A 27,747-nucleotide genomic window follows, 5' to 3' on the forward strand; every position below is an offset into this window, starting at 1 on the left:
CTTGAAGTATCTGTGCCAATTTCAGTGGAGCCAGCCCAGATTCACAGGGGCCATACAAAGTACAGCCCTGCCAGGAAAATATAGGCTGCACCTGGCTGGGCTCTGCTCCACTCCACCAGCACAGGTGAGGGAGAACTCTCCTCTGAAAGCCTTTGCAAAGAGCGTGACTCCAACAGTCATTCTCTTAATGATCACCAGGCCATGACTCCCACCAAGGCCTCGAGCCCTCCACTCCCTGACCCCAGCCCCCAGGGTGTTCCCCAGCAGTAACAGTGGTGGTTCAGCCACCCACAGGCATGGAAAGCACTTTTCAGTCCTGCTGCAAGATCCATCAGCTCCCCTTCTCCCCCCAGGTACCAATTATTACCATCTAAACAACTGCCAAAGGCAAGAGACTCACCTTACCTCCTGGTTGCGATGGGAGCCTGCCCAAGATAGGCTCATTTTCCAAAAAAGGATTGGCTCAATGGTGCCTTGGTTTCTGAATCTGCTTTACTGCCTCCTTCCAAGCACACCACTGCCAAGCACCCCAGCTGCAGAACCGTGCTGCTGTGTGGCCATCTTCTCACTCCCCTTCTGCTCTAGCACTTGAGGAAAAAACCCCACACTGCATCCCAAGCATCAGGCAGCTTCTTGGTCTGAAGTCAGGGAAACAGATTGCCTTTTACGAGCAGCAAAACCCTCCTGTTTGTAAGGGTCTGTCATAACCCTCCCTGTGCTTGTGCTTTATGTATGCAGAATGCAGAGTCCTTGAGACCCAAGAGCACAGCTAGAAACAGGACACCCTTCTGACCCACACAAGCTGAAAGCGCAGGTTGGGCTCCATTTGCTTTTTGCCACGTTTTTTGTATCACAACAGAGATAGAACAGCAAACTTCAGGAGGCATCTCCTTGCCACTCTCCATTTCTAGGCACAGAGAAAGTGTGTGTGTGTGTGGGAAGTCCAGGACCATCTTTAGGGTTACAGTATCTCAAGCTCATCTAAAGGCAAACTAGGATTTCATATGATGAATCTGGGTTTCTTCTAATCTTACAGGATCCTAGCATACACAGAAGAGATCTTACAAGCTTTAAAGCAGTCTTAAGCCTTGGGGTCTCCCCTCCATGTCATAGGGCTAATTAAGAGTAAAAGGCTTTCAGTGTACAATTGTCAATGAGAACCTGAGCTTGAAACAGGGGCAACAGCATTTTGCACTGCATATGAGTGACACCGTTCTGCTACCACAACATCTGGCATTAAAAACACATTGAGGAGACAATAACAGTATGAAACGGGCTTGGCCCTGGGGTGCTGCTTTGCTTCTACACCTCCCAGCTGCAGCTGGGGAGAAGCAGGCCCCGTGGTTGGCATTTCCAAGGGGGCTGAGCTGATGAGCAGAGAAACTTCCCCTTCCCCAGGGAACGCAGCTGCCTTCTCTGTGCCTCCAGAGACGCCACAGGCTGACACAGCAGGATGCACCGCTGCAGCTGCAGCCCTGCCCAGCACTCTGCACATCCCTCACCTGCTCCATCAGCACAACGTTCCCCTGACACGCGGTGCCTGGAACCCTGCACCTCCACCTAGGCAGCGCCAGAGACCACCCTGGGGCAGCACACGCTGTGCTCTGCAAACTCCATCGACATCCCTACACGCTCCTCGGCCGAAACACTGCTCAGCCCCCGCGGGGGCTGCCCGTGCCTTGCCTGTGGTCCAGCACCTCGGGGAAAAGGAGGGATTTCTGCCTTGCCACGGGGCTAGCTGGAACTCTGAGGGAGGTCCAGCTCACCCTCAGTGTGGGGGAGCACTGTGAGGAGCTGCAGTGATGCAGCTTCTCACAGGCGGATGACAGGCAGAAGACCACAGTGTGTCCTGCCCATCCAGACAGAAAGGACACCGAGCCCCCTGGCACTGCTCGGCAGCCTGCCACGAGCAGGAACGCTGCAGAAATAGAAGCACACTCATCTCAGGAACCTGCTGGCATTGTCACTGACGTTAATGAAGTGTTTCAGAAAACAGAACAAATGCTTTGGCTTTCTGAGGCTGTGCCACCCCTTGTAACTTTCCACAAGAGCCACAGCGGAGCCCGGCAGCAGCAGGGAGCTGCTCTCTGTGCTGCTCCGCTCCTGGGCACACAGCTCTCCCCCAGAACCATGGTGTGGGCTCAGCTCTGCCAGGCTCCCGTGCAGGAAAGCCTGGCCAGCCCTTGGTGCCCAGGGAAGAAGAGGCTCCCAGGAGCCTGTGAAGCAAAACCTCTTAAGCATACTCCATGGAAAATAGTGCCCAGGGGCAGGTCAAAGCTCACTGTGTTCATCTTTCCTTATCTTCAAACCTTGTCTCAAGCCCCATCTGGGTTCTTTTTCATTCCCCGAGGTCCCTCCCCAGCTCCTGCCTCCTGTCCTTTACCTCTTCACACATCTCCATCTCTCTTCACACCAGTCCTTGGTCTCCGACAAACCCTGCAATGATTTGCAGCCTGGAAGGGCCCCTAAAGTTTATTTACTGAGATGTTACACCACTTACAGCTAAGTGGAGGCACTTCAGGACTCTTTCAAATGAGAAACTACCACACAAATGCTTACTTGCTTCCTGAGAGCCTCCAGATACTCCCTGTTTCCTCTCCTGTGTGCTTCCTATCCTCTCTTCTCACCTCTCATCTCTCCTGCCCAAGCAGACCCAAAGGCCCTGCTGCAGCTGCTACCCTCTGCCTTTCCAGGCTCGCTTCTCCTGTGGCCAGATGCCTCCACAGCTACCACGAGTGGCAGTTTCTCCAAGGCTGCTCTTCTTGCTCCTTGGCAACAAACGGTTGAGAAGAGGGCAGGTGCAACTTTACTACTTCTCTCCATCTCTCGTTTGTCCCACAAGTTCATGAGGACATTCTGTAGAAATGGGAACCACTCTGTCCACAGCACCCAGGGCCCGCAGGATGTTGAATCTGTCCCTGGAAGAAGGGCTTTGAATTTCTGGGGGGCTCATGATGAGTACTGGGCTCAGGCAGGCAGCCAGCAAGTGGATGTGCACCTGACCTGCTGCTCTCTTTCCTTCCTGATCTCTGAGAGTCACAGAATCAGAGAGTTGTAGGGGCTGGAAGGGACCTCCAGAGCTCATCAGATCCAACCCCCTGCCAAAGCAGGGTCCTAGGACAGGTCACACAGGTAGGCATCCAAACAGGGCTGGAATCTCTCCAGAGAAGGAGACTCCACACCCCCTGGGCAGCCTGTCCCAGGGCTCCCTCACCCTCACCAGGAAGAAGTTCTTCCCCAAACTGGTGTGGAACTCCCTGTGCTCCAACTTGAAACCGTTGCCCCTTGTCCAGTCCCCACAGACACTGAAAAGGAGCTGGCCATTTCCCCCCATGTCCCACACTTGAGATATTTATAAACATTAATAAGATCCCCTCTTAGCCTTCTTTTCTCCAGGCTGAACAGTCCCAGCTCACTCATCTTTCCTCACAGGGGAGATGCTCCACTCCTTTAATCATCTCCTCTGGACTCTCTCCAGGAGATCCCTGTCCTTTTTATCCCAGGGAGCCCAGAACTGGACACAACACTCTAGGTAGGGCCTGACCAGGGCAGAGCAGAGGGGGAGGATCCCCTCCTTCGACCCACTGGCCACACTCCTCTTGATGCCCCCCAGGATCCCCTTGGCTCTCTCAGCCACCAGGGCACACTGCTGGCTCATGGCCAACCTGTCATCAACCAGGACCCCCAGGTCCTTCTCCTCAGAGCTCCTCTCCAGCAGGTCACCCCCAGCCTGTACCAATTCCAGCCATTATCCCTTCCCAGGTACAAGACTTGCTTTTATTATATCTCATTTGGTTTCTCACGGCCCAGCTCCCCAGCCTGTCCAGGTCACGGCCCTTAATCACACAGAGCCTCAATCCTAACCCCACTTCCCAGGTGTTCAGCTGAGGAATACACAAGTCACTCTGCGAAGGAGACGGCAGCTTGAGGCAGGCAGGAGCTCCTGCGGCCCAGCCCTGCCCGGCCCGTCGCCATGCTGCTCTGACCACCTCAGCACCAGGCGAGTCCCGCACCTGCTCAGGCAGTGCTCAGCGCTCCCTGGAGGGGCACAGCCAAGTGTCTGTCCATCTCCTCCTCTGCTCCCTGCTCTCGGCAGCTTCTTTGCTTGCCACAATTCACTCGCATCAGCCCTGCCAGCTGTGACAGCCACTCTTTGCCCAGGACAAGGTAGTGCACCCTAAACTCCGCTTTAAACGAACATGGTTGTGGGTTTGCCTGGCAGATGGAACCGAAGGTCGCACAGACACCTCCTTTCATCTCGCAGGCCAAGTAAGGGTCTTGCGACCTACAACTTAACTTACAGTAGGAGCCGCACAAAAACAACGTCGTAAGCTCAGTGCCCCCTCTGCTGGCTGCTGACAAGCAGTGCATACACAGGCCCTCCCAGGCCTCTTTTTCTCTGGTTATAGTTTCAAACTCCCCTGGGAACTACTGGGAAAAGCCAACAGTGCCCTTCAGCCAGCAGAGAGGTTACTGCAGACGCCGGCAGAGAAGGAGCAAGAATCGCGTAACACGGTCAGGGCAGAGAGCTCCTACCTGGGCGCAGGCAGTGTCGATGAGGATGCTGTTCCGGCGGGGAGCGCAACATGAAGCTTCCAGCTTCGCTGACCCCAATCCATCACAGAAATATCCTAGTGCTGAAGACATGAGGCTGATTTGTGCACAGGGAATCAGAGAACATGATACACTAGATAAAAACTCAATACACCAGTAACGAGTATGTTCAGCTTCAGCTCAGCCACGGTAGGTTGGCATCCTCTCCGGAGCGATGTGCATGGGACGTTAATGGGTTCACATCATCCCCCGGATCCTGCTGACACTACATCAGACTGAGTTTCAGAACAAAGCCCATCAGACTGTTTCCACACCCAAAAGGCCCCTCAGCCTAGATGCGAGATGTAGCTCTCAGCGACACCACGGTAGAAGATACGACTCAGTGCAAGCACTCAGATGGTCTTCACTCAGGAAACACTTGTGAGGGATGTCCAAGCTGGCACAGCTTCTTTCAAAAGCAGACTGCCTACTCTGGACTCAAATCACATTGTCTCATCAGCAGAAAACACATTGTAAACCCGCTAGAGTTCAGCTCCCCAAGCCAGTCATGCAAAGCAACACCATCAGAAGATGGAAGTGTTCATGGCCTTCCACCTGTTAATCATCCCTGTGACATGCTGACCCAGGGTGATCTGCTGCCCTTCCACCAGCTTTTGTGCCAAGTCCTACCAACAGTTCTGCTTAGGCTGCCGTCACCTCTCATGAAAGCCCTTCTGAGCAGTAAGATCAGGAAACAGGAGGAGAAACGTGGGCTCAGAACTACAGGGCCAAATAGGATTCAGGTAGGCCAGACAGACAGTAAGAAAGCACTTAACTTACTCTTCCAAAATTACCAGAAACTTACTTAGATACTAGTCTTAGCTAATGTTTAATGGCACCCATTAAGGAAACCAAAGTGACTTCTGAGAAGGGGAATCTTTTAGCTGACAAGCACTTACTGAGTGAGCTTCTGAGCAGCATCTGGCAGGCGCAGCAGAGCAGGGAAAATCTGGATGATGTTATTTGCTGTAACAAAGACGCTGCTTACGATCCAGAGCACAAAACACACTCTTAATAAGGGAGCCTTACTTCCATTTGTCAGGAAACTGAGCTTTGAGCTACCTCCTGCCAGGCAGAGGCAGTGCTAGATGACTTGCTGTTTTTAAAATAAAGCCATGAACTCCTGAGCCATGTGCTTTGCTAGCAGACAATGACTTTTACAAAAAGCACATCTGGGGACAGAAGCAGCTCTGTGCAAAGAAAGCATTCACACCGTGCCTCTACTGAAATACATCACATCTCTGTTCAGCAACTGGTTCAGTTAAAATTTTGAATGAAGCTCTTGTAATAGTTTCAAAAAAATAAAAAGGGTAGAAAATCACTGATCAAGACCAGAAAGACTTGTGCTCCTAACTCAGGTGCCACCTCTTCTCTCAAATAGAACACACAGGCTTCTTCAGTGGGTTTCTGACAAGGACCCTCATCCACTAAGAAACAATTCCAGTTTTCAAATCCACACATATCAGAATGAAAAGCCCCTTCAAGCTTTTAAGATCTATAAACAAATTCCTTCTCTGTGTTGCAGCAATCACAAAATAGTATTAATTAACAGATGGCAATGGTAAAGACTGCAATGGTGATCACTGTGTACCAAGTCGCATTGCTTGTGCACTTGTTAGTCTCAGTGATAATCATGTATGAAAGGGGGAAAGAAACTATCCAGTGTGACCTACTAAACAGTATGCCAGTTCTCAAAACACTTCTTGCTGCTGGTCCAAATGACAGCACTGATTGCTTCCAGGCTGGCAGAAACAATCAACCACTTCATTCTGCTGAGCAAACATATTATCAATGCCAGAGCACAAACTAAGACAGTGTTTAGTGCAGAGGCAACTGAGGAACAAACATGAGCATTGCATGGAAGGGTAATTTAGATAGGTGAGAAAGTGTGTGTGTGTGTGCTGGTTGTAGAGGTATTTGTATTCAACAGGTGATGAAGCTTCCACAATTGCCTCAGAATCACAGAATCATTGTGTTGGAAGAGACCTTTAAGATCATCGAGTCCAACCATACCTGTCTGCTACTAAAACATATCCCTAAGCACCTTGTCTACCCATCTTTTAAATACATCCAGGGATATTGACTCAAGCCCCTCCCTGAGTAGCCTGTTCCAGTGCCCAGTAGACCTTTCGGTGCTAATGTCTGATCTGACCCTGCCCTGGCACAGTTTGAGGCCATTTCCCCTCGTCCTGTCACCCATCACTTGGGCAAAGAGACCAACACCCTCCTCTCTGCAGCTTCCTTTCAGGTAGCTGTAGGTGAGAAGGTCTCCCCTCAGCCCCCTCTTCTCCAGACTGAACACCCCCAGCTCCCTCAGCCGCTCCTCATAAGATTTGTTCTCCAGCCCCTTGACCAGCTTCCTTGCCCTTCTCTGGACAAGAGGAGCTGAGAGCTTTAAGAGATGTTAATGTCAAACTTGGATGAAGAAGATTTTTCAGTTCCACTAACAATTCCAAAAGGAAAGCTTGACTGACTGTGTCCCCTAGTCTGTCAGTGCACAAGTAGCTCCAGCTTTGTTCATCATCCGTTGCAGCCAGGCCTGCGGAGGGAGTTGTGGGTTCTCCTGGCAGAAGCAGCATCTACGGCCTCCTTGGACAAACATCATCCTGACAGGGGTCAGACAGGGCTAATCACAGAGCGTCTCAAGTTGGAAGGGACCCATAACGGTCATCAAGTCCAACTCCTTGCTTTAGGGGAAGGACCAGGCCAGGTCAGCTCCTACCTCCTTTTCAAAACAGGCCACAAATCCCCAAACAAACAAGCAGCACCTCAGTTTTTGCCTATTTTTTATTTGATTGCAATGAAAACTGTTGTGGCAATACTGTAAAATGTGTCTATGGGCTGCTTTCTCATAAACATCAGCAGCTGTCCAGTTTACAAGTTGATGGACATGAGGAGAAAGTACATTTCAGACCTCTTTTGTAGAGCTCAGTAACGAGGATTTATTGTGCCATTCTGAAAATACAAAAGTTCAAACCCCTCCAGCTCAAAGCTTGCCACAGCACAGCCACCAAGGACAGTCTGCCCTCATAAAAAGTACGGAGCGCTCTTTTGTTCTGTGTCTGGACAGAAGAAAAGTATTCCAGCCAGCAAGGAAAAACCAGGAAAAAAGCAGAAGCAAAACAACAGATACCAAATCTACTAACAACACACTGTCATTCAAAATCACAGGATCGGGGTTTCTCAGGCTCTGACTGGTGGTTGCTCCTAAACACTCAGGGTTACTAAAAATGTCACTGTCTGCTTAGAAAAAGCCACTAACAGTGCAGACTAAGAATTGTTTTCTGTCAGCTCTGAAGTAATGATTCGGGTTACAAACCAACTAGATCTCAAAGTCACCACCTCATTAAAATAATCCTTCCATTTCAGAAACACTTCTCATTGCAGATGGAGTTAATATTTGCTGTCCCTGCAGCTCTGCTGGACACAGCTCTGACACGCTACATGACATCTATGCTACAGCACTCAGCAGCAGGGGACAAATACAGACCCAGCCACTTTCCACCACTCAACAGCTGAGGTGACGTGGAGCCACCTCTATCCATCTCATGCTTCAAGAAAATGCCATTTTTCAAATGGATAGCTTATTGATTGGTTGGCAGCATCGCTCCCACAACGCCAGCATGCAGCTGTTACCCACACAGGGCAAGTCACAGGAACTACCTCTACACTCACATGACTGCACAAATGTGGCTCCTGACCACGTTACCTGCAAGGGCAGAGGAATGACAGGTAAAAGCAGGACTGCATTGTGTGTCATGGCCATGGTTTTGTAGAGACCTTACCAATCTATGACTAATTTTTCTGCTGTGGGGCAGTTAACAACAAGCATTTTACATTCAGTGCATCCCATTACAAAGTATTTATTCAACTTAAAAGATCCAGAAACAGGCAGTAGACAAAAGCTCCATGAAAGCACAGAGACTGTTCAGTGCCATTCAGTCACCAAGTGCAGCAGCGCTTGATCTCGCCTGTACCTGAAATACTTTGCCGGGCACAGCTTCCAGTGAGTCTCCTGTGGCAGGACAGCGGGCCCTGGGCAACTGAGGCAGAGATGCAAAAGCCAGCACACTGCCCCCTCTCACCAGCTGCAGGGGCAGAGCTTTCACTCCTCCGGCCACAGAATGGCCACGTACCCTTTGTACCTGAGGTGTCCAGTTTGAACCATCTGATAGCCAGGTGCATCTGGGAGTCCAGTAACAACTCTGCTGAGATCTGGGTACTGCTGTCATTCCCTGCAATCCCACAGGAGAGAAAGTGCTCAGTGTCACTGCCAGCTGGTACTCTGCAAGGTTTCCCTTCTACACATGCTTAGAAACACCCTTAAGATGTCTAATAACTGTTTCAAACCATCCTGATGACTGGGGGATCTACATCCTACAGCGATAACCATCTGTCTTCTGCCTGCACTTCAGTGGGACTTCAGATAATCTGGTCTTAAGGGCATCTACATGGGATGAAACTACTGTGCTGTTCAGCAAGTTCCAACTGCCTAGTATGACATCTACTAGGATTATTTAGCTGGGATCATTTACATGGATCAGAAGGAAGGAAACTCAGTTCGTTTGCTCTGTCCCTTCTATTACCCAAATTTAGCATTCAGAAGAATTTCTTATGGGAAAACAGATCACTTGGAGGTTCATAATGGGAGAGAGTTTCCATACACAGTGCTGCTTCTGATCCAGTCTAGACTAACTCTTTGTAGCCTCCTCTGTAAAACACACAGAAGAGCTTAACACCCATCACAGAGATGCATCCATTGCAAAAGCCACTTGCATCAAACAAGAACTCTCTCCACCCCATGCACCCCTCAAGGACTGAAAGGGAGAGATACAAAGGATGAGGCCACACAAGACCCGTCCCACCAATTCAATCGCTACATGAGTTAGGAAAGGTATTTTTCTTCAGGGCATCTACACTGTATACAAGTGTCAGCAAAAAAACACATTCCTGCCTCACAAAGAGTACATGTTCCATCTCAATGTATAAGAAATGGAAAAAATTCTGTGTGGTTTGTACCACTTTTTTTCCCCACATCACTGGGGGGTCTCCAAAGAACAGGGAACCTGAAAACAGCAGTTCCCAGAAGGCTGGAATGGGAAGGGCAAGATGAAATACAAAGTTTTTGTGGGGTTTTTTTTGCCCCAAATAGATTCAGTATTGTAAAATATCAATTTGGAAGATAAAGAATAACAAATATTAATTACCCATTCAGAAAATCCTTTCATACCCTTTAGCTACCCAGAAACACTTCAACTGCAAATCCTCAGGATTGATAAGCTGTACATCTATCCAGTGACGTGATGGAATCCGGTTTTATACTCTGGCCATCTGCCTTTAAAACTTGCACTAGTCTCACCTGAAGATGTTACAGATAAGAATTCCCATTAATGGACAGGGAGACTGTCCTTCCCCAAAACTGACTAATCTTTCTCTTGTGTGACACACAGGCTGTAAATCTCTTGGTATCCCCCACTGCACCTGCATGTTCTTCAGGGTTTTAACCATCCGTATCCGTGAACTTTCTTTTCCCGTAACTCTGGACCAGACTGGAAGCTGTGATTTGAGAAGCCTGTCCCTTTTCCCAGCACTGGAAGTCATTCAGCCCCTTCTGGCCAGCTCGGAATAAGGCTCGCTCCAATTCATCCAGCCGAGCCACCAGCGCCGACGTGTCTTCGTTGTAGGCGTTCTGAGAGGAGTCCATGATACCACGGAAACGGCTGATAAACGTCTGAAGAAGGTAAGCAAAGTTACTGACAGATACCAGACACAGCAGCTTCTTCAGTTCCAATGCTAGAGGCCCAAGCTTTCAACATTAAAAAGGCAGAGGTGCAGGTTCTAGCTCACAACTAGTCAAGGGTCTGCAAACAGCGTAGCACCCACTAACCTTGGGTACAAAGACCTATTGCACCTGTTAGCCTTGGATACAAAGACAAACCACGTTCTGCCTCAGCTGAGAGAGCAAGTGCCTGATACACTGGATGGGAAGCAAGCATAGAATTGGCTTTTGGCCTCTTCTAAAGACCAGTCTGAGCAAAGCAGAGGGTGTAATACAGTTACCATCTGTTCTCACTTCACAAGCAGTCGTGGCTTTCCAGTGCGTGGAATGACTCTCATGCCACAGCACCTGCTACAGGACCGCACCAGCTACAACTTCGAAGAGGCCTGGAAGTTAAACTAAACCCCCACTGAAAAACATTCAGTATGCTGAACAAAAAAAGCCCAAAACCCCCAGACAGACAACTAATAAACAGCATTTTAGAGAGCTAAGCAACAAGACATGTTTTTTATTTTCCTCCTTATCTTTGCTTTTGGGAATAATAATAAAAAAAAGCTGTCAAAACTCTTCTCAAAATTCTTTTGAGAGCTGTGCTGTTATTTCAGAAGCTGATTTTAGAATAATCAGAATTGTAAACTTTACATACTTACTTATAGAATATGTATGATGAATTCGTAACTCTCATTTTGACTTTGTAACCAAATAACATTTACAGTTGCAGAATATTTGGGAGAGGGGCATTTTTTTGTGTTTTATTTCTTAAACCAGCACTAGTCCCTTCTTGTTTGCTTTTAATAAGGAGAAAGCGTAGCTTGCATGCTTGGATTTTTCTGTCAACAAATGACGTGTGCTAATGTGGCTTTTTCCTGAGATGTCTAGCAAAAAGACAAGGAAAGATGTGGTCACCTCCAAGCTTTTAGTGCACAACCCCAAGAATACAGCAATGCTTTAAAGCCTCTCTGCATCAGCCTCTGCTTAAGGAACAAAGGAAAAAAAAAACAAGAAAGGGAAAAAGCCAGTAACAGTCACTCCAGACTACCTGGAGAACTGGTTGGAGAAATCTCTGAGCTGTCAGTGGTTATCTTTAAAAGCTCAAGGAACACACAAGTCCAGAAACAGACAAAGATGGGACCTGTCTTTTTGTGGTAGTTAAACCCTGGCTGGCAGTCAGACACCCACCAAAGCTGCTCCATCACTCCTCTTTTCAGCTGGACAGGGGAGAAAATACATATTGAGAGGCTGAGGAGTGGAGCTCAGGCCAGGGATAGATCGTCCTGTAAGGAGCGTCACGGGCAGAACAGACTCAGCACAGAATAAAGGAAGGAAAACTCTCCAATTGATGTCTCTGCCCTGCATCCCCAGGGACACCAGAGTCGGGGGATGAGAAGTGTGGCCAGAGCTTAAAGCACCTTCCTCCCACCCCCCTTCTCAGCAGACTGCACTTTAGGCAGGATTTTGCTCCCTTCTCCCCACATTGTGGCACAGGGAGGGGCAGGGATTGGGGATTCGGTCAGTTCTCCTTCTCAGCTTCCTCACACCCTTCCCCTGTTTCAGCATGGGGTACCACACTGGAAAGCACAACCCACTGAGAGATACCAAATGAATTGTGACTGCTGCAGGAAGGAAGAGAATAACCTGCCCTCAGTATTTACCTTGCTGGAGACAGAGAACAGAGCTTGTGAGGCAGCAAAGGAGCATTAGATTAGGCATTAAAGGGACCCTTCTAATGTCAGTATGGCGAAGCACTGGAACGGATTGCCCAGAGCAGCAGGAAGCCTCATCATTACAGAGCTCTAAACACCAGGTAGAAAAATAAAAATAATAGAGGGTGAATTAATTCCACTCAGCAGCAAGGGCATGATTAAATAATCCTATGTTTCCTCTAGTCCTGTTTTACAGGATTTTATGAAATACCATATTCACAGTGTGGAAACTCCAGACTATAATTACACTCCTGGATGCCGACCTGAGGCTTCCATCACCAGACTGCAGCTCTCAACAGGGCCACCCCACACCTTGAGCCAGAAATCCATTTCCAATCAAAGAGTCATTTGGATTAAACCAGGATATTTCTCTGGAAGACTACTGAACAGCTGCAAACAAGAGGAAGATGGAAAAACATAAACCCACATTTCCAGCTGTGAGCCACAGCTCAGATACTTGCCTGCAAGATAGTCTGAGCTATCTCAGGATTCTCTGGGTTGTCAAAATTCAGAAGCTGGGAGCCAAATCCATAGTAGTAGGGCCCCATTTTATGCAGATCAACCACATTGGCATCAGCGCTGAACACTGTCCTCCAGGCTTCCTTGTAAATCTTTGGCAGTTCCACAAAAATGATTCTCCTTTTGCTGTCATGCAGCCCTTTAGCAAGCCACAGAGGTATTTCCAGCTTCGATCCCTGCATGAACAATACATACCAAAAGTTGCCCTTGCCATGAAACTACACATAAAGCAACTCCAGAGCAGGCAGTGAACTTAATTAATAAAGATCTAGCATTACAAAACATCAATTCTGCTTCCAGAACAGCCTATTGTAATTGCAACATAAACCAGACACACTTCAGATGCGCTGTGACTGTACACTTCTGAAAGTGGATTTTTTAATTGATGTTGCATCACCAGATCATTAAACACCAGAGAAAAATAAAAATATGCCAAATGCACGCAGTGAAAATAATACCACCTTTTAAAAAAGCAGCTAGAAGTATGCATTTCATAGAATCCTAGAATCTCCCAAGTTGGAAGGGACCCATAAGGACCATCGAGTCCAGCTCCTGGCTCCACACAGGACCAGCCCAAAGCATGTGACTGAGGGCACCACCCAGATGCTTCCTGCCCAGAGCTCTGACCCCTTCCCTGGGGAGCCTGTGCCAGTACCCGACTCCCCTCTCAGCACAGAACCTCTTCATGACACCCAGCCTAAACCTCCCCTGGCCCAGCTTCACGCTGTTCTCTCGGGTTCTGTCCCTGGTCCCCAAAGAGAGGAGAGAGATCGGCGCTGCCCCTTCGCTCCCCTGGCAGGAAGCCACAGACCCCACCAGGTCTCCCCTCAGCCTCCTCTTCTCCAGGCTGGACAAACCCAAGGACTCCAGCCTCTCCTTCCCCTCCAGACCCTGCCCCATGCTCGCTGCCTCCTCTGGACACTCCAATAGATTTATGTCCCTCTTGTCCTGTGGTGCCCAAACCTGCCCCCAGGACTGGAGGTGAGGCCGCCCCAGCGCAGCGCTGAGCGGGACAATCCCCCCCTGTCCCGGCTGGCCGTGCCAGGCTGGATGCACCCCACGATGGGGTTGGCCTCCTGCCTGCCTGGGCACGCTGCTGGCTCGTGGGGAACTCGCTGTCCACCCCCAAACCCCTCTCACACGGCCTCCAGCGCCTGATCCCCCAGGCTGGATGCGCAGCCAGGGTCGCCCCTTCCCAGGGGCAGGACCCAGCACTTACCCTCATTAAACTTCGTGCTGCTGGTGCCTGTCCAGCTCTCCGGCCTGTCCGGGCCTCTCTGCGAGGCTTCCCCACCCTCAGCGGGGTCGGCAGCCCCTCCCAATTCGGTGCCATCTGCAGATTCCCTTGAGACACCCTCTAGTCCTGAGCCCAGGCCCGTTATGGAAACGTTACAAAGCACCAGCCTGAACTGGAGCCCTGGGAACCCACCAGTGACCGGCCGCCAGCCAGACGGAGCCCCATTCACCACCCCACTGATTACCCCATCTCCTGGCAGCGGCCCCAGACCCAGCGGGGCAGGCGGAGCCCTCACGGGAACCAGGGCCCCGCCCCGCACGGCGGCCGCTGGGAGCTGTAGTCCCGCCTCCCCCCGGCCCTCACCTCAGGGATCGCGTCGCCGCTGCCCGCCCCCTGGCCCAGCGCGAAGGCCAGGCGCGGCAGAGTGCTCTCCGCCCGGCCCGGCAGCTTCTCCTGCGACATCAGGATGTCGTCCAGCGACAGGAAGTTCTCCTCCAGGCCCAGCCCGGGGCCCACCGGGAAATACGCCTCGGACATGGCCGAGCGAGCGGCCCCGCCGAGCTCCCGCGCGGCCCGGAAACCCCTCCCCCCGCGCCGGGCAGCGCGTGACCGCGCATGCGCTGTGGCGCCATCCGGTCCCACCCCTGACCCGGCGGAAGTTGCGGCGGGGGTCAGCCTGGCCGCGGGGGTCAGCCTGGCCGCGGGGGTCTCGCAGCGGCGTCGGCTCCGAGGTGGGTTTTCCCTGCCCCTGCCCGCCCCAGGAGGGCCGCGGCCGCGCAGACGCCGCTGCCTGGAGGCCCCAGAGCGCGGGCAGGCGCTGTGCCGGGGCGGGGGCCGGGGGCCGGGGCAGACCTCGGGCTTCCGCTGCGAGCTCGCGGAGCCCCGGGCTGGGCGCTGCCGTTGTCCCGCCCGTGCCGGCCCGGCCTCCTTTCGCCACCGCCGGCAGCCTGTATAGGGACAGGCGGCCGTGCGCCCGCCTCCAGGGCGGGCCTTGGGCAGCCCCTCGCGGCTGGCCCACCTCCGGCACGCCTGGCCTCGGGCAGAGCGGTGAGCGGGCACCTCGGACACACGCACCGCCCCGCCTCGCTGCTGCCCTGTCCCCGGCAGGACCCCGACAGGGAGCGGCCCCAGCGACCCGCCGCAGCATCCCACCCTTCAGACGGGGGGGGCTTGCCCTGCAGTCCTCAGATGCACTCACCTGAACCCTCCGATTAGCTGTGTGAGAAGCCCGGGGAATGCTACTTGCAGAGTTCGTTAGTTATCCGGGTGTTTCTTCTTGGCCACTGAGGACACGGGTCACCGCTCAGAGGAGAAGCTCAGGCTGAGGGATGTGGCTGCGATGAGAGGTTGGCTCCTGTGGTGGTTTACCCCAGCCGGCAGCTCAAGCAGCCGCGCAGCCGTTCACCCGCATCCCCGCTGTGGGGCTGGGGAGGGCAAGGTAAAGCTGTAGGTCAGGAAGAAGACAGTTAAACAGGAAAGTGATAATATTATAAATACAGACCATGACAGTGTATGGTATGGACTGTCCCTTTGGGCAGTCTGTCCCAGCCGTGTCCCCTCACAGCTTGTTGTCATCCCCCCTCTCTCTTCTCCTCGGCAGGGCAGCATGAGGCGATGAAAAGGCCTTGACTGCTTGGCAAAAGCTAAAAACATCCTTTATCAATGTTATTCTCACCCTAAAAGCAAACCACAGCACTGCACCAGCTGCTGAAAAGAAAATTTACCTCTGCTGAAACCTGGACATGGAATCACAGAGCGGTAGGGCTTGGAAGGGACACCCCCCCCCCCCCCCCAAATCTCCACCCCTGCTAAAGCACTTAAAGCAAGTTGCACAAGATCAAGTCATGGGGGTGTGGGGGGGGGTTAAATCTGTCCAGAGAAGACTCCCAGCCTATCTTGGCAGTCTGTCCCAGCACTCTGTCTCCCTCACACTAAAGTCTTTTTCTCACGTTCAGCTGGAACTTCCTGTGTTAACTGTTTGTGCCCATCCCAAAGTAACATATTTTAGTGCTATAAAATAACTACTGGAGTCATATTTTGATGGCAGAATCAAATAACCTTGTGTTAAATTCTGGGACTGATTGTGTAAGTGTAAAGACTGGGGTTCCCCCCATTTTTATCTGAATTTCACTTCATATTAGAGCCTGACCTTGGGCACTTTTTTCCCTCACTGCCACATCCATTAGGTACCACTACAGAATAAGCTATAAAAATCCATCCAGCAAAGAAATGTCAGGGGTTTGTGAACCATGCTGGGTTTGCAAAGATCTAAATGCCAGTAATTTGTTCAACAAGTATCAGAAATAGAGACCCAGGAGCAGCAGAAAATGCATGCACATGTGTTTGTCACTGTGACATCCACACACTGCTGATTTTAGACTGTCCCCTTTTCTCATTAGCCAGGTACATTAAATCCTAACAACACCTGTAAGGGAGATGCATGCTCCTCGAAAGAGATTTAATGTAAAAGGTTATTTCTTGTAAGGAGCTGAATTTTTATCTATGTTAGAGAAAACAGGCATTGTATTAGAGTTTACAGTGTTAACTATTGTCCTGTGTTGTTTTTCTGGGTTTTTTTTTAATGGAAGCTGAAGTCTTTGTCTGTAGAAAAACCCTTCAGTCCCTGCACACAGAGCAATTTTCAAAAGCTTTTTCTAAAGGGCAGTTCTGATAAAGTTATAATTTGCTGAATTGAATTGGTGAAAATATTCCCTGCTTAGTTGGGTTTAGGAAACAAATCTCTATGCTGAATATTAAAGCTTGGACTGTAAGTGGGAGGAGAGAACTATGCAAATGGAATATGCTCTCTTTCCTAGGGTGCAGGGGTAAGAAAAAAGAAGAGCACTGTTTCCCCCTGCCCCAAGATGCTTCAGCCTGGCACATGTGATGCTGAAAGAAGACATGGAGGTGCAGAAAGCTGAAGGTACTCTGCAGTTGAAAGAACACAAAGGGAAAGATGTTACACTCACTAAAATTGGTTGGTGAGTGTCATGTTTTTGCCCCAGCTGAGAGCTGAGCACCACGCAGCCGCTCCCTCCCTCCTAAGAGGGTGTGTGTGGGGTGAACTGGGGGGAGGGAGGAAGAAGAACCTCAAAATACCCCCCCAAACCTCAGGTGTTGGAATAAAGATAGTTTACTGGGGCAGCAGAGAAAGAGAGAAAATAACAATGACAACTTTATAGCAAAATACACAAAACTGGTGATACACAATGCAGTTTCTCACAGAACCCCACAGCTCAGACCCATCCTGAAACCAGACTGTCTGCAAAACTGTGTGTCCTGGAGCTGCTTGCTCCTCCTCCCACCAGCCCCCCTTTATGCTGGGCATAACATCATAGTATAGAATAGCCCCTTTGGCCAGTTTGGGTCATCTGTCCTGGCTGTGTCCCTTCCCAGCTTCTCATTAGCAGGGCAGTATGAACTGAAAAGTCCTTGGGCAACAACTAAACCCATCCATGTGTTACCAGCACTGCTTTCAGCCTAACTCCACACACAGCATTCCACTGCTGTGAAAGGAAATGAGCTCTGTCCTGGCTGAAATCAGGACAGAGAGAATTTTCAAGAGCAATGGTTTTGGTGGCCAAGATTGTCACCCCTTCAGTAGTACGTTTGCCTTCTCATCCTGGTCAAGTCTTATTCTTAAACACCCGTGTGCGAATCTGAGTGTAGAAGCACATGTCATGAGCCCAGCATCCCAAAGCATGGGACATTGTCAGAAATGTGTTTGCAAGACCTTTCTGAGAGAAAGGGAATGTCTCCTGTTGTATCTAACAGCCTGTTTGTCCTTGGAGGATTTATAAAATGGAGACTTCATTCTCCTGCATTTGAGTGAAGTCAAGACCCACTATGCCATATGGAGCTGCAGCAGCAAAAGTTGTTTGAGGGGGGAATCAGGCTCTGTAGCTTTACAAAGTAAAAAGCTCAGTAATTTACTCAGTGGAATTTGCTCAATAGCCAGAGTAAAGAGAGGAGCAAAAGTATGTAAGGAAAAGAAAGGAAAACAGCTGTTGAGAGAAGGTGGTGGCGGAGCAGAAGAGGTGGGAGGTGAAAGCATATGCCAAAAACTGGGTCATGAATCACAGAATCACAAGGTTGGAAAGACCTTTAAGATCATCAAGTCCAACCATTCCCATCCTAAGCTAAACCATATCCCCAAGTGCCTCATCTACCCTTGTTTTAAACACACCCAGGGAAGGTGACTCAGCCCCTCCCTGGGCAGCCTGTTCCAGGCCCTGACAGCTCTTTCAGGAAAGAACTTTTCCCTCACATCTGCTCTGACCCTGCCCTGGGGCAGCTTGAGGCCATTGCCCCTTGTCCCATCTCCTGTCCCCTGGCTGAAGAGACCATCGCCCACCTCTCTGCACCCTCCTGGCAGGTCAGTGGAGGTGGTGATAAGGTCTCCCCTCAGCCTCCTCTTCTCCAGGCCGAACACCCCCAGGTGTGCCATGACAGCATGCGTATGTTACATTGTGACTGCAGCAACCCATACTGCCCTTAGGTTAACTGGGTGAAGTAAGACAGCTGAAGAAGCGGTGGGATGATGGGAGCAGGAAGCACCACTCCCTGTGACCTCTCCTTGCCCCACTTACAGTCAAAGTGGGAGAGGAATCCTCAGTCTCTATGTGTTGGACTAAACCAGGGCACAAACTGGGGTTGATGCAGAGCCACTGTCTCCTCTTCTGTAGCATTTCAGCGCAGGATTGCAGTGTCCTCAGGGCAGGATTACAGGCTGCCTTGCTGCTTGCTTTTCCTGATTGTGTTTGGAAGCATCTCATCAGAAACACTGTGGAATCCTGGATCTGAGGGTCCTAAGTGCAGGAGTAGAACCCTGGCCCATGGCGTGCCCACTGCCTCCTGTGCTGTGGTGTCCAGCCAGTGGAAGGTAACACACTGTCACTCAGATCCTTTGCCCACATCCCCAGGGTTTCTGATACTACTTAGATCATTCCTTTCCCTCCTGGAACTTTCACTCAGCAGGTGAGGATTTCCTGATCAGTTAACTTGCCTGCAGTAGTGGGAGTTCTTATTTGTCAGTAGCATACTGTGTATTTGATAGAAGCTTTTGCATCCCCTTTGTTGTGCAAATAGGGGCACATAACTGAAGTAAACCAATTGGCTTCAGTAGGATTATCATGACAGAGTTGGGTGCTGTGCCATGGGAATGAATCCTGCTCCCCAAGAGACAGGCTCTGCAGGCCAGTACGATTTTAGTTTTTGAAGGAAGAGAGGTGGCAGTCCAAGTCTGCAGTTAGAGCAGGAGGCCTCCATAGAGCAGCCTTCCACCTCTGATGTTTTCCCTCAATATGAGAGGCTGCATCTGTAAGCAGAGTGTAACTGCAAAGCAGAAGTCCCTTCATCAGGGTCGAAAGTAAGATCAGCCCTTCTGCTCTGCCACACAGACACTGGGGCGGTGGTTCTCCTGCATGAACACTTTTTGGCTGGTTCTTTTCCTTGCAGTTCTTGTACCCAAGCTTCTAGTCTCCAGAGAGGTTTGCCATCCCACATCCTCATGTCCTCTTCCAGTCACTCAGATAGAACCAGAGGGTGGCAGAGAGCGTGTGCCACCAGTACTCTCTCCCTTGAGCAGGAAAATGCTGAGTCTTAATAGGTGAAGCATTGGTTGGTATGAGAGAGGAAGAGATCTTTTTTTTAAATGCTGGGACAATTGTTAGGACAATAAAAGTGGTTCTATAAATACATTAACAGGAGGACTAAGGAGAATCTTCATCCTTTATTGGAACCAGTGGAAACAAAGGCTGAGGAAAAGGCTGAGGTACTTCATGCCTGCTTTGCCTCAGTCTTTCGCAGTAAGGCCAGTTGTCCTCTGGGTATCCAGCCCCCTGAACTAGAAGAAAGGGATGGGGAGAAGAATGAAGCCCCAAACTATAAGGAAGACATTGAAGTGATGAGGGGTGTCCAAAGAAGAGTAACAGAGCTGGTGAAAGTTCCAGAGAACAGGTCTGCTGAGGAGCGGTGGAGGGAACTGAAGCAAAGGAGGCTGAGGGGAGACCTCCTCGCTCTCCACAGCAACCTGAAAGGAGGCTGCAGCCAGGTGGGGGTCGGGCTCTTCTCCCAAGGAACAAGCTATAGGATAAGAGGAAATGGTCCCAAGTTGCACCAGGGAAGGTTTAGAGAGGAGAATAAGAAAATGTTCTTCACTGAAAGGCTTGTCAATCACTGCCTGTCTATCAGGCGACCCGGGCAAGTGGAATACAGACATCGTCACAGCACAGGCAAATAGGATCCTTAAGGCTGTGTCACTTTGCTGTCTAATTAGCCACATGCAGGAGCAGTTCAAGAGGAAAATCTTTGTACCATTTCCAAGCAAATATTCAAGTCAGCTACCTTCAATCTTTTCCCAACTGATCCACAACAGATCTCTTGTTTATAGTTAGTGGCCTGTAAAGATCTATCCATAATCCTTAAAAATACATATAATGTCAGTGAGGAATCCCAGCCAGGCTCAGTTCTCATGCCCCACTTAGCAGTGTATTTTTATTTCTGTGAAGCCACCACAGCAGCCCGTGTCATCATGGGAACAAGACCAGGGACACCTTGGTTTTACTGAAACTCCAGCAAACCTCCCACTGACTTCAAATCCCAAACCAGATTTTTGCCACCAGCCTGTGATTCCCAGCTCAGATCTCATAGCAACCAGCTTTCCTCACAGCCCCATGGACTGAGGCTGGTCACTCAGAAGTGTGGTTACTTCTGACCCTCAGCTACCAAAGGAGACGTATCAGTGTGTGCTGCATCTCCTGACTGAGACCTTCCTGGCCCTACTGCCTCCCAGGGCTCGCTCACACCACCAGTAAACATGCTGGTCTTCTTGAGAGGTGGAAAAAACTAGGCACAGACATATCCTGTTAGCTGTCTCTTCTGATAGCTGTGGGCATCTACAGGGAGGCTAACCAGGGGTGCCTGAGCTTCCTGACCCAGAATATGCCCACTGTCATTACCAGCATGTCCCTGTTCACAGAGGTACTGGCTGTTCCCTCTGCTCCTTGGGGCACTTGCATCCTTGGGGGTTGGACTCAATGATCTCTTGAGGTCCCTTCCAACCCCTACAATTCTGTGATCCTTGGAGAGAGCAGTGATGGCAGATGGAGTGAAGTTCCACTGGCACACCATCCCACATTGCCCTTACAAAACACTGGTAAAAGATGCACCCCAGTCCCCCAGGATGGTGATCAGCGTGCTGTGCAGGAAACACCCCTGAAAGCCTGGCTTAGCTGCAGGGCAGGCAGGGGGTCACAGGGCAAGGGACACGGTGACCCTGGGACACAGCTCCATCAGTTCAGCTGCTCTGAGCTCCGCTCCCACAGGATTCCCCTGCCACCAGGAGCTGTCATGCTGCTCCCCTGAGACTGCCCCCACCTCTGGGGTCCAGCCTGTCCCCAGGGAAGTAAGGGAGTCCCAGGGGTGCTTGTTGCTTTGGGACCTGCTCCTCCCCAGTCCCCCCATCACTGTCCTCCTCCTTGGGCTCTTCCCATTCCAGGGCTTGAGGGAGCCCAGACAACCAGGTTGCTTCACCCCCCCTCCAGAGTTTAATGCCCCACATTGGGCATTCTTGTGAAGCACCAAGCTTGCTGAAAGGGTTCCTTGTGCCACAAGCCCGAGGCAAACTCAGCTTATCAGAGATGCTGTGGGGACAAACACTCCTTCTCTTGCCAGGGGAATTCTTTCCCCACAATTATCTCTGCCTGAGGACAAGCACCCACTTCATTGTGTCCCTCTGAATGGCCACATCCTGCTCAGGGACAGCGCTGGCCTGGTGAGGACAAGGGCAGTGAGGGGACACTTTGGTGACCTGTTGCAAAAACCTGGCCAGTGCAGGGCTGGTTAGGGGTCAGGGTCACTGGGACCCACCATCTGGGGGGCAGCTCTGCAGAGTAGGAGTCATATCCATCCCCACCACTGGTCCCTTCATGAACAGGTATCCCCAGTGAAACTTGGAGGAATGGGGCTGGTTGGGAGAAAATGTATTTCCCCTCAGACCGGTGGGAAGCCGTGGCTTGGGGGGACTGGAAACACTTCTGTCTCAATTACAGCCATTGTCTAATTCAGACCACTGCTTCTCTCTTCTTCCCTAGGCATTCTGGGAAGGAAGTGGAAATAAGGTCCTGGATGTACGTTGACTTGGAGGGCATCCAGTCTGAGGAATTCTAGAGCATTTCGGTCCTACCATCACTTCCTGGCACCAGGGACATTGCAGTGACTGGTGAGGTCTCAGTTTCTCTACGAGTGGGGTTGATCAAAGACAAAGGATGAGAGTTGGTTCTTTCCTGTCCTCTCCTCCAGAGGCATGAGGAGATGATCATCCCTGGGCCATTTCCCTCAAATGATCAATAAACCCCTTCAGCAAAGCCATGCTCTGCATGTGTGCGTGTGTCCATGTGTCCTCTCCTCTACCAGAGCCTGGATGCCGGGCTCTACTCTGTCTTCACCACTACCATGAAGAGAGTGGCTGAGGGAGTCCAGATACCTGTGGTGACACTGTAAAGTAGATCCCTTTGCACCCACCACGTGCCCCCAGAGAGGGGCACATTAGGGCAAGCTAACATGGGCTCCAGATGCTGGACAGACCTCTTCCTACCATGTGTGGGACTTGGTGTTCATTATCTCTTGGCCATGGTTTTGCCTCTCCAGGCACACACTGAATTACCACCGACTTTTCCATTAGGAACTGTTTGCTCAGCACACTGCATGTGATGATCTGAAAGGGACTTTTCCAACCACAGTGACTGTACAAATCTCTGGTTCCATGACTTCATGTCTTCAGTGGGGCTGACTGCTGGGAATATTTCCCTGAGGGCTGGGGGGCTGTGCTTTAACTGCTGGAACATGGTGAGAAGGTCTCCCCTAAGCCTCCTTTGCTCAAAGCTGAACAAACCTAGTTCTCTCAGCCTTTCCTCATACAGCACGCTTCCCAGTCCTTGGGTCATCTTGGTGGCCCTTCTCTGGACCCTTTCCAGCCTCTCTGTCCACTGCCGCTGAATGTTTGGGGTCTGAGAGCTGAAGGCTCCTTTGTGCCACCACCACCACCAGCAGAAGGGTCTGGCATGGAAAGAAAAACCCCTGTGGGCTCTGTCTGTGTCTGACAGTGCCCAGAAGGGAGCAGGAGCTGGGGATGCTGGTGCCCGGGTGGCTCAGAGTGGTGATGTGGGTCTCATTGCGCAGGTTATTGCAGGACTGTGGGTGCCAGGGAGTGGAGAGACACTGACAGAAGAAGCTGTTTCTCTCCCCACACTCCACATGATCCAGCCAGGCAGGGCCAGGCAGCATTCCAGAAGTGGGGAATGGATCCAAAAGGTTAGGGTAAGAGTTAGGGTTAGGGCTGGGTAAAGCTTATGGTTAGGGTTTGAGTTAGGGTTAGGGGTTAGGTTTAGGGTTGGGGTTAGGGATAGGGTTAGGGTTAGTGGTTAAGCTTAGGGTAAAGGTTTGGATTAGGTGTTAGGGTTAAGTTTAGGGTTCGGTTAGGGTTAGGGTTATGGTTGGGGTTAGGGTTTAGGGCTAGGTTTAGTGGTTAGGGGTAAGGGTTAGAGTTTGGATTAGGATTATGGTAAAGGGTTAGGGTTAAGGATGGGGTTAGGGTTGTGGGCTCCCTGGGGAGGTTTCAGGCCAGGTATGTCTTTCAATCCTGGCTCCTTTGGTTTGGGACCTTTTGTTTGGTATGTTTTTAAGTGAGTGCTGCTTCGGGCAAGAAAAGCACTGCACATATGTGCACCCTCTGTATAAAGAGAAACGTACAAAGTGGGAAACTGGTGGTGCACTGGGAGAGTACACTGAAGTCTCTGATGCTGTAAACTTGAATTCCTAATTTTATCAAAAAAGGGAATTGAGTCTGGTTCTGGTTTTGAGTCCCCATGGGTTACACTTGCAGACTACCCCTTGGTTTGGCACAGAACACTTCAGAGGCAGTCTCTGCTGAAGGGATGCCGGGACTGGAAAATGAGGCATAGGATGTGTCAAGACCAGGCACAGTGGCCCGCCGCCTACGTGGAATTAGCCAATACTGTGGTTAGTCCAGTACTTCTATCAGTTTCTCTACTTGCAAAATCAGGCCGAGCTCAGTACAAGTCCCATTGTTTGCAGTAGCCAATTAAGCCAGTACCAGAGGCTGCGCAGACTGGGATTTCTAACCTGAATCTATTCTTGATTTAGCTCAAGCTGATTCCTGGCAGTTATAAACTGAGCCAAAACAGAAGCAACTTCAGGAGTTCATGGCCAGCATAACTAAAACATTTTACTTAATGGAGTAAGCTACAAGTATTAGATTAACCGTATTGTTTTGTTTGGTTTTTTTAACTTGGGAAATTTGTAACATAAGAGGAAATAACACTAAATTTAACTGGAAGTAGGCAGAAGAAATTAAGTCTTAGAAACATGAGGGGTCTTCCTGTTCTCCCAGCAACACAAACCCTTCTGAATTCACATCCCTAAAAAACCTGCCAAGTCTTGTCATGGACCTGACTCCCAGCTTTTCATTGTCTCTGTGAAGGTTACAGAGGCTGGGTAGGTCAGGTCACAGGGATGAGCTGGCAGCGGGGAGCCCCACACTGAGAGCACTGCAGTGGAAAGAAGGCATGAATTAGATGGGAAGAGCCCTGTTACAGTCTGTGAGTGTGTTACAATAGAGAATTGCCTCACAGACATAGACAAACCCTCTGCTCCAGAGTAGTCACCCAGGGCTGAGACTCACAGGTCTGCTCTCTAGTAGCCAGCCAGGCTACGCTTTCCCTTTACGTGTACGGATTCCTTTGGGAGATTGCTGGGCGATCCTGCCTTACCCGTCCCACACTGTCCTATGCTTTTTCTCCCAAAATGTCACTTATGGTTACTTTAACTCTATATCTAGCATGCATTTTTACAAGCTATTTCCCACTGACTCTTTCTAGCTAAGGCAGAATGTTGGCTCTGGTGTTACCAATGGTACTACAGGAATCTATTCACTCTACTGGAACATACATATCATCCCATACCATAATTCAGGACTGTCCCACGTATGGGGAAGAAAGAAAGAAAGAAAAGACGTTACAGGGGAACCATGTTTCTTCTTAAGGGAATAAGTTGTGCTTGGAAAGCTAAAGGCCTGATTCTGGAGTCGCCATTCAGACAAAACACTTCATAATTTCAGTGGGAACACAGCTGGAATAACAGTAGAACTGTGTTCTTAAAGTCTTATTTCCAGATCTTTTAAGTGTCCTTGAATCGGACAGGACGATACTGGTCTGCAAATCTAACAGTTACTTTTAAGGTCTGTCTGTAATGACAGAAGGGTTTGCCAGTCCCAGAATGCCTTGCTTTGGCTGGTATCTGATTTTTGAACTCGCTTCCGTTCTGATATTCCCCATGGTATCTTACTGACTATTTATGTCAGAGTGGCATGCAGTGCGGGCGCATGCTACTGATGCAAGCACGCTACTACAACTTTACAGGCTAAAAAAGAAAAAAAGCTTTAGCTTCTTAGTTATACAAAGAAATGATGCAAAAAGCCATTGAGCAGCACTAACTCACAGACTAATTACAAACTAAATTGTGCTATATATTAGTATAAAAACAAGTTCTAGTGAGAATGGCACTGGTTCAGAAGGAATTCGGACTTCCATCTTGGTTCTGTTCGGTCCACAGTGAAAGCATTGTGGTACAGGCCTGCCCTGTTGCCTCAGCAACGTGAGGCAGTGGCTTTTGGCCACAGCCCCTTCCATTTCTTCCCTTTTTATAGTCTCCATTGTTGGTACATTCTGGGAGCCGCCTGGGTCAGGTCTGGTCATCTTTCCTAACGTGGCACCAGAATAGTTCGTTCTTATCCTCTGGTATTTTCTCAGTATCATTAATGTTTCTCTCTTCTAATCTCTCAAAGCTGGTCAGTTTTAAGGGTCATCTTCTCCTGTAGACACCATGAGACGCATTGCTACTGGTAGGTGGTCTGTCAAGCCTGCTAACTGGGTAATAAAGCTGAACTCTTCCACCTCCTGCAGAAGGAAAAGGAAAGCAAGAACATTTGAAAACTGACCTGTTACACCACATGCCAGGACTCAGGTTTTATGCCTCTCTAGCTTACTCTGAACTACCTTAGTCTATTAGTAGATCTATGGGACCAGTCTGGCTTGGCTGGGCTACTGGTAAACTATCTGCCCACCCAGGGCATGTTGCTATTGCACAGCTGATGTGGGTTCACCTCATTTCTACACTGTACAGTTGAATGAGGCTGGATGAAAAAATCTGTTGTGCTTTTCCAGTAACATCTGTGCTGTGCCAGGTGTATTTACTGTAGTGCTGCAGTAAGCAGTGAAGTGTGAAGGAGGTGCAGGAGGGGGTGGCACGGCCCGCAGCTGAAAAGGAACCCGGTCTTCATTAGGTCGGGGTGTTAAACTTCGTGGGAACTTCAGGTAGTTGGGAACCCTGCTCCTGAATGTCAGGCTTTGTTCTGGCAATGCTTCATAGAACCAAGTTAAAGTTCTGTAGGAAATGCTGTGTGCTTCCCAGCTTCGGAAAGCTGGAGGGAGCAGCCTTAACACTGGATGCAGTATAGTTGAGTCATCCCCTGCTAGGGTACTTTCTTTACTTGTACTCTGGGAATGGCTTACAGAAATCATAGATACTTTAGTTCTCTTTATACTGCTGTCAAAGAACTAATCTGGGTCAAAGCTATTGTAACACTGGGTTTGCTGCCATTTGTGCAAAATGCAAGTTGGGTTTACTGTACAGGAGCACCATGGACATCTGAAAGGAATTCAGCTGCTAAACTGCCATGTCCACAGATGTAGGTACGCAATAAACTACATGGAACCACTCTATCACCTGCTCTTCTGCAGCACCTGCAGTGAGGTGTGGTAAAGAAGTGTAAACATGTTTCTTGCTTTCATCATGGAATTCTTTGTAAGGCAAGGTCCTACCACCCCAAAGCAGACGGTGCACTACCAGTTTTTACTCTGATTAGCCCCTGTTAACTTTTGCCTGTGTATCACAGGCTTGTACCTTAAATAGGTTTTCATGGGCATAACCAAAGCACACCCAGACACCTGAAATGGACTAAAAAGTATTCAGACCGCTGGTGGGGAAGGCATCAGAAGAACACCTGGTGTGGCAAAAGTTTAAGGAATGGAAACAAGGTTTGTTGTTTGTTTTTGAAGAGCAGAGTATACACCAGTGTTACTACCAGAATCCCTGATTTGTTTCTGCAGTAGCTTTAGAACCTAGGTACCTGCACACAAAAGCAGAATATAACAAAGCAGCAGTACAAATTGGAATCCGATCAGAAGAGGCTGCAGTGCCATCCAGGCAGGTTTGTTCTGTGAGTTATGGCTGTCAGCTCTGAAACTCACCACTTTCCATTCCAGGTAGAGACCTTCTTCTGTATAGAGCATGTAGTCAATCCTCCTCCCATTTCCTTTCAGTGAAGCCTTCCTCCCCTTTTGACTGGAACTGTGGTTCTTGCTGGTGGGATAGACTAAGTATCCTTTCCTTCCCTCTTCACTTTCCAGCACCCTATTTCATTAAAAAACAAAGCAAGTGCTTTAAATGTTTGCTTCATGCGTTATGGGAGATGCTCTCCAAATCCCTGGTAATGGTGACACCTGTCCAAAAGGACTGTTACATTTGTAAACTGCATCTTCTTCCAAACATGTTTCCTAATATATGGCTCTACTGACTCCTCACAGTGCTCTTAAAGCCTCAGGTGTTTTTGGCACTGTGGGTGCTGTGCAGTGGGCCCGTGGACCTACCGTGGTAGTCAGGAGAACGAACATCTGAGAGGAGGACCCTGTCCACCTGCAATCTGTAGTATATTGCAGCCCACAGCCCCTCAGCTGATTTCCAGTGTTGCTGAATCTAGCTGAGGAGCAAACTGTTTCATGGATTACTTTAAGATAAATGGCAGTACCTCGATACAAGCCTCTCCACGCTGATGAGAG

General features: G+C 49.9%; 2 protein-coding genes and 1 long non-coding RNA gene across 4 annotated transcripts in view; 2 read left to right on the forward strand and 1 right to left on the reverse strand.

Annotated features, from left to right (window-relative positions):
* The window catches only part of LOC311196741 (protein NDRG4-like), a gene marked incomplete at both ends in the record, with an annotated part of 721,213 nt that overhangs the window by 686,210 nt on the left and 7,256 nt on the right, over nucleotides 1-27,747 (forward strand).
* On the reverse strand, nucleotides 8,447-14,368 carry LOC311196566 (DNA replication complex GINS protein PSF3-like; the record flags this gene model as incomplete). The annotated part of the gene is made up of 4 exons (XM_084270151.1): nucleotides 8,447-8,828; nucleotides 10,075-10,324; nucleotides 12,537-12,770; nucleotides 14,195-14,368. The coding sequence occupies 3 exons, from the start codon at nucleotides 14,366-14,368 to the stop codon at nucleotides 10,094-10,096; spliced, it is 639 nt and encodes a 212-aa protein (XP_084126277.1). The 3' UTR covers nucleotides 8,447-8,828; nucleotides 10,075-10,093.
* LOC311196406 lies at nucleotides 14,484-22,197 on the forward strand. Of its 2 annotated transcripts, none has more exons than XR_014617578.1 (3): nucleotides 14,484-14,562; nucleotides 16,648-16,812; nucleotides 21,925-22,197. It is a non-coding gene; the product is annotated as an uncharacterized lncRNA (long non-coding RNA). The 2 variants fall into 2 exon arrangements; XR_014617579.1 differs by having other exon boundaries at nucleotides 16,648-16,754.

Source organism: Gallinula chloropus (genome assembly GCF_964237585.1).
Source record: "Gallinula chloropus genome assembly, chromosome: 13".
NCBI classification, from domain to species: Eukaryota; Metazoa; Chordata; class Aves; order Gruiformes; family Rallidae; genus Gallinula; species Gallinula chloropus.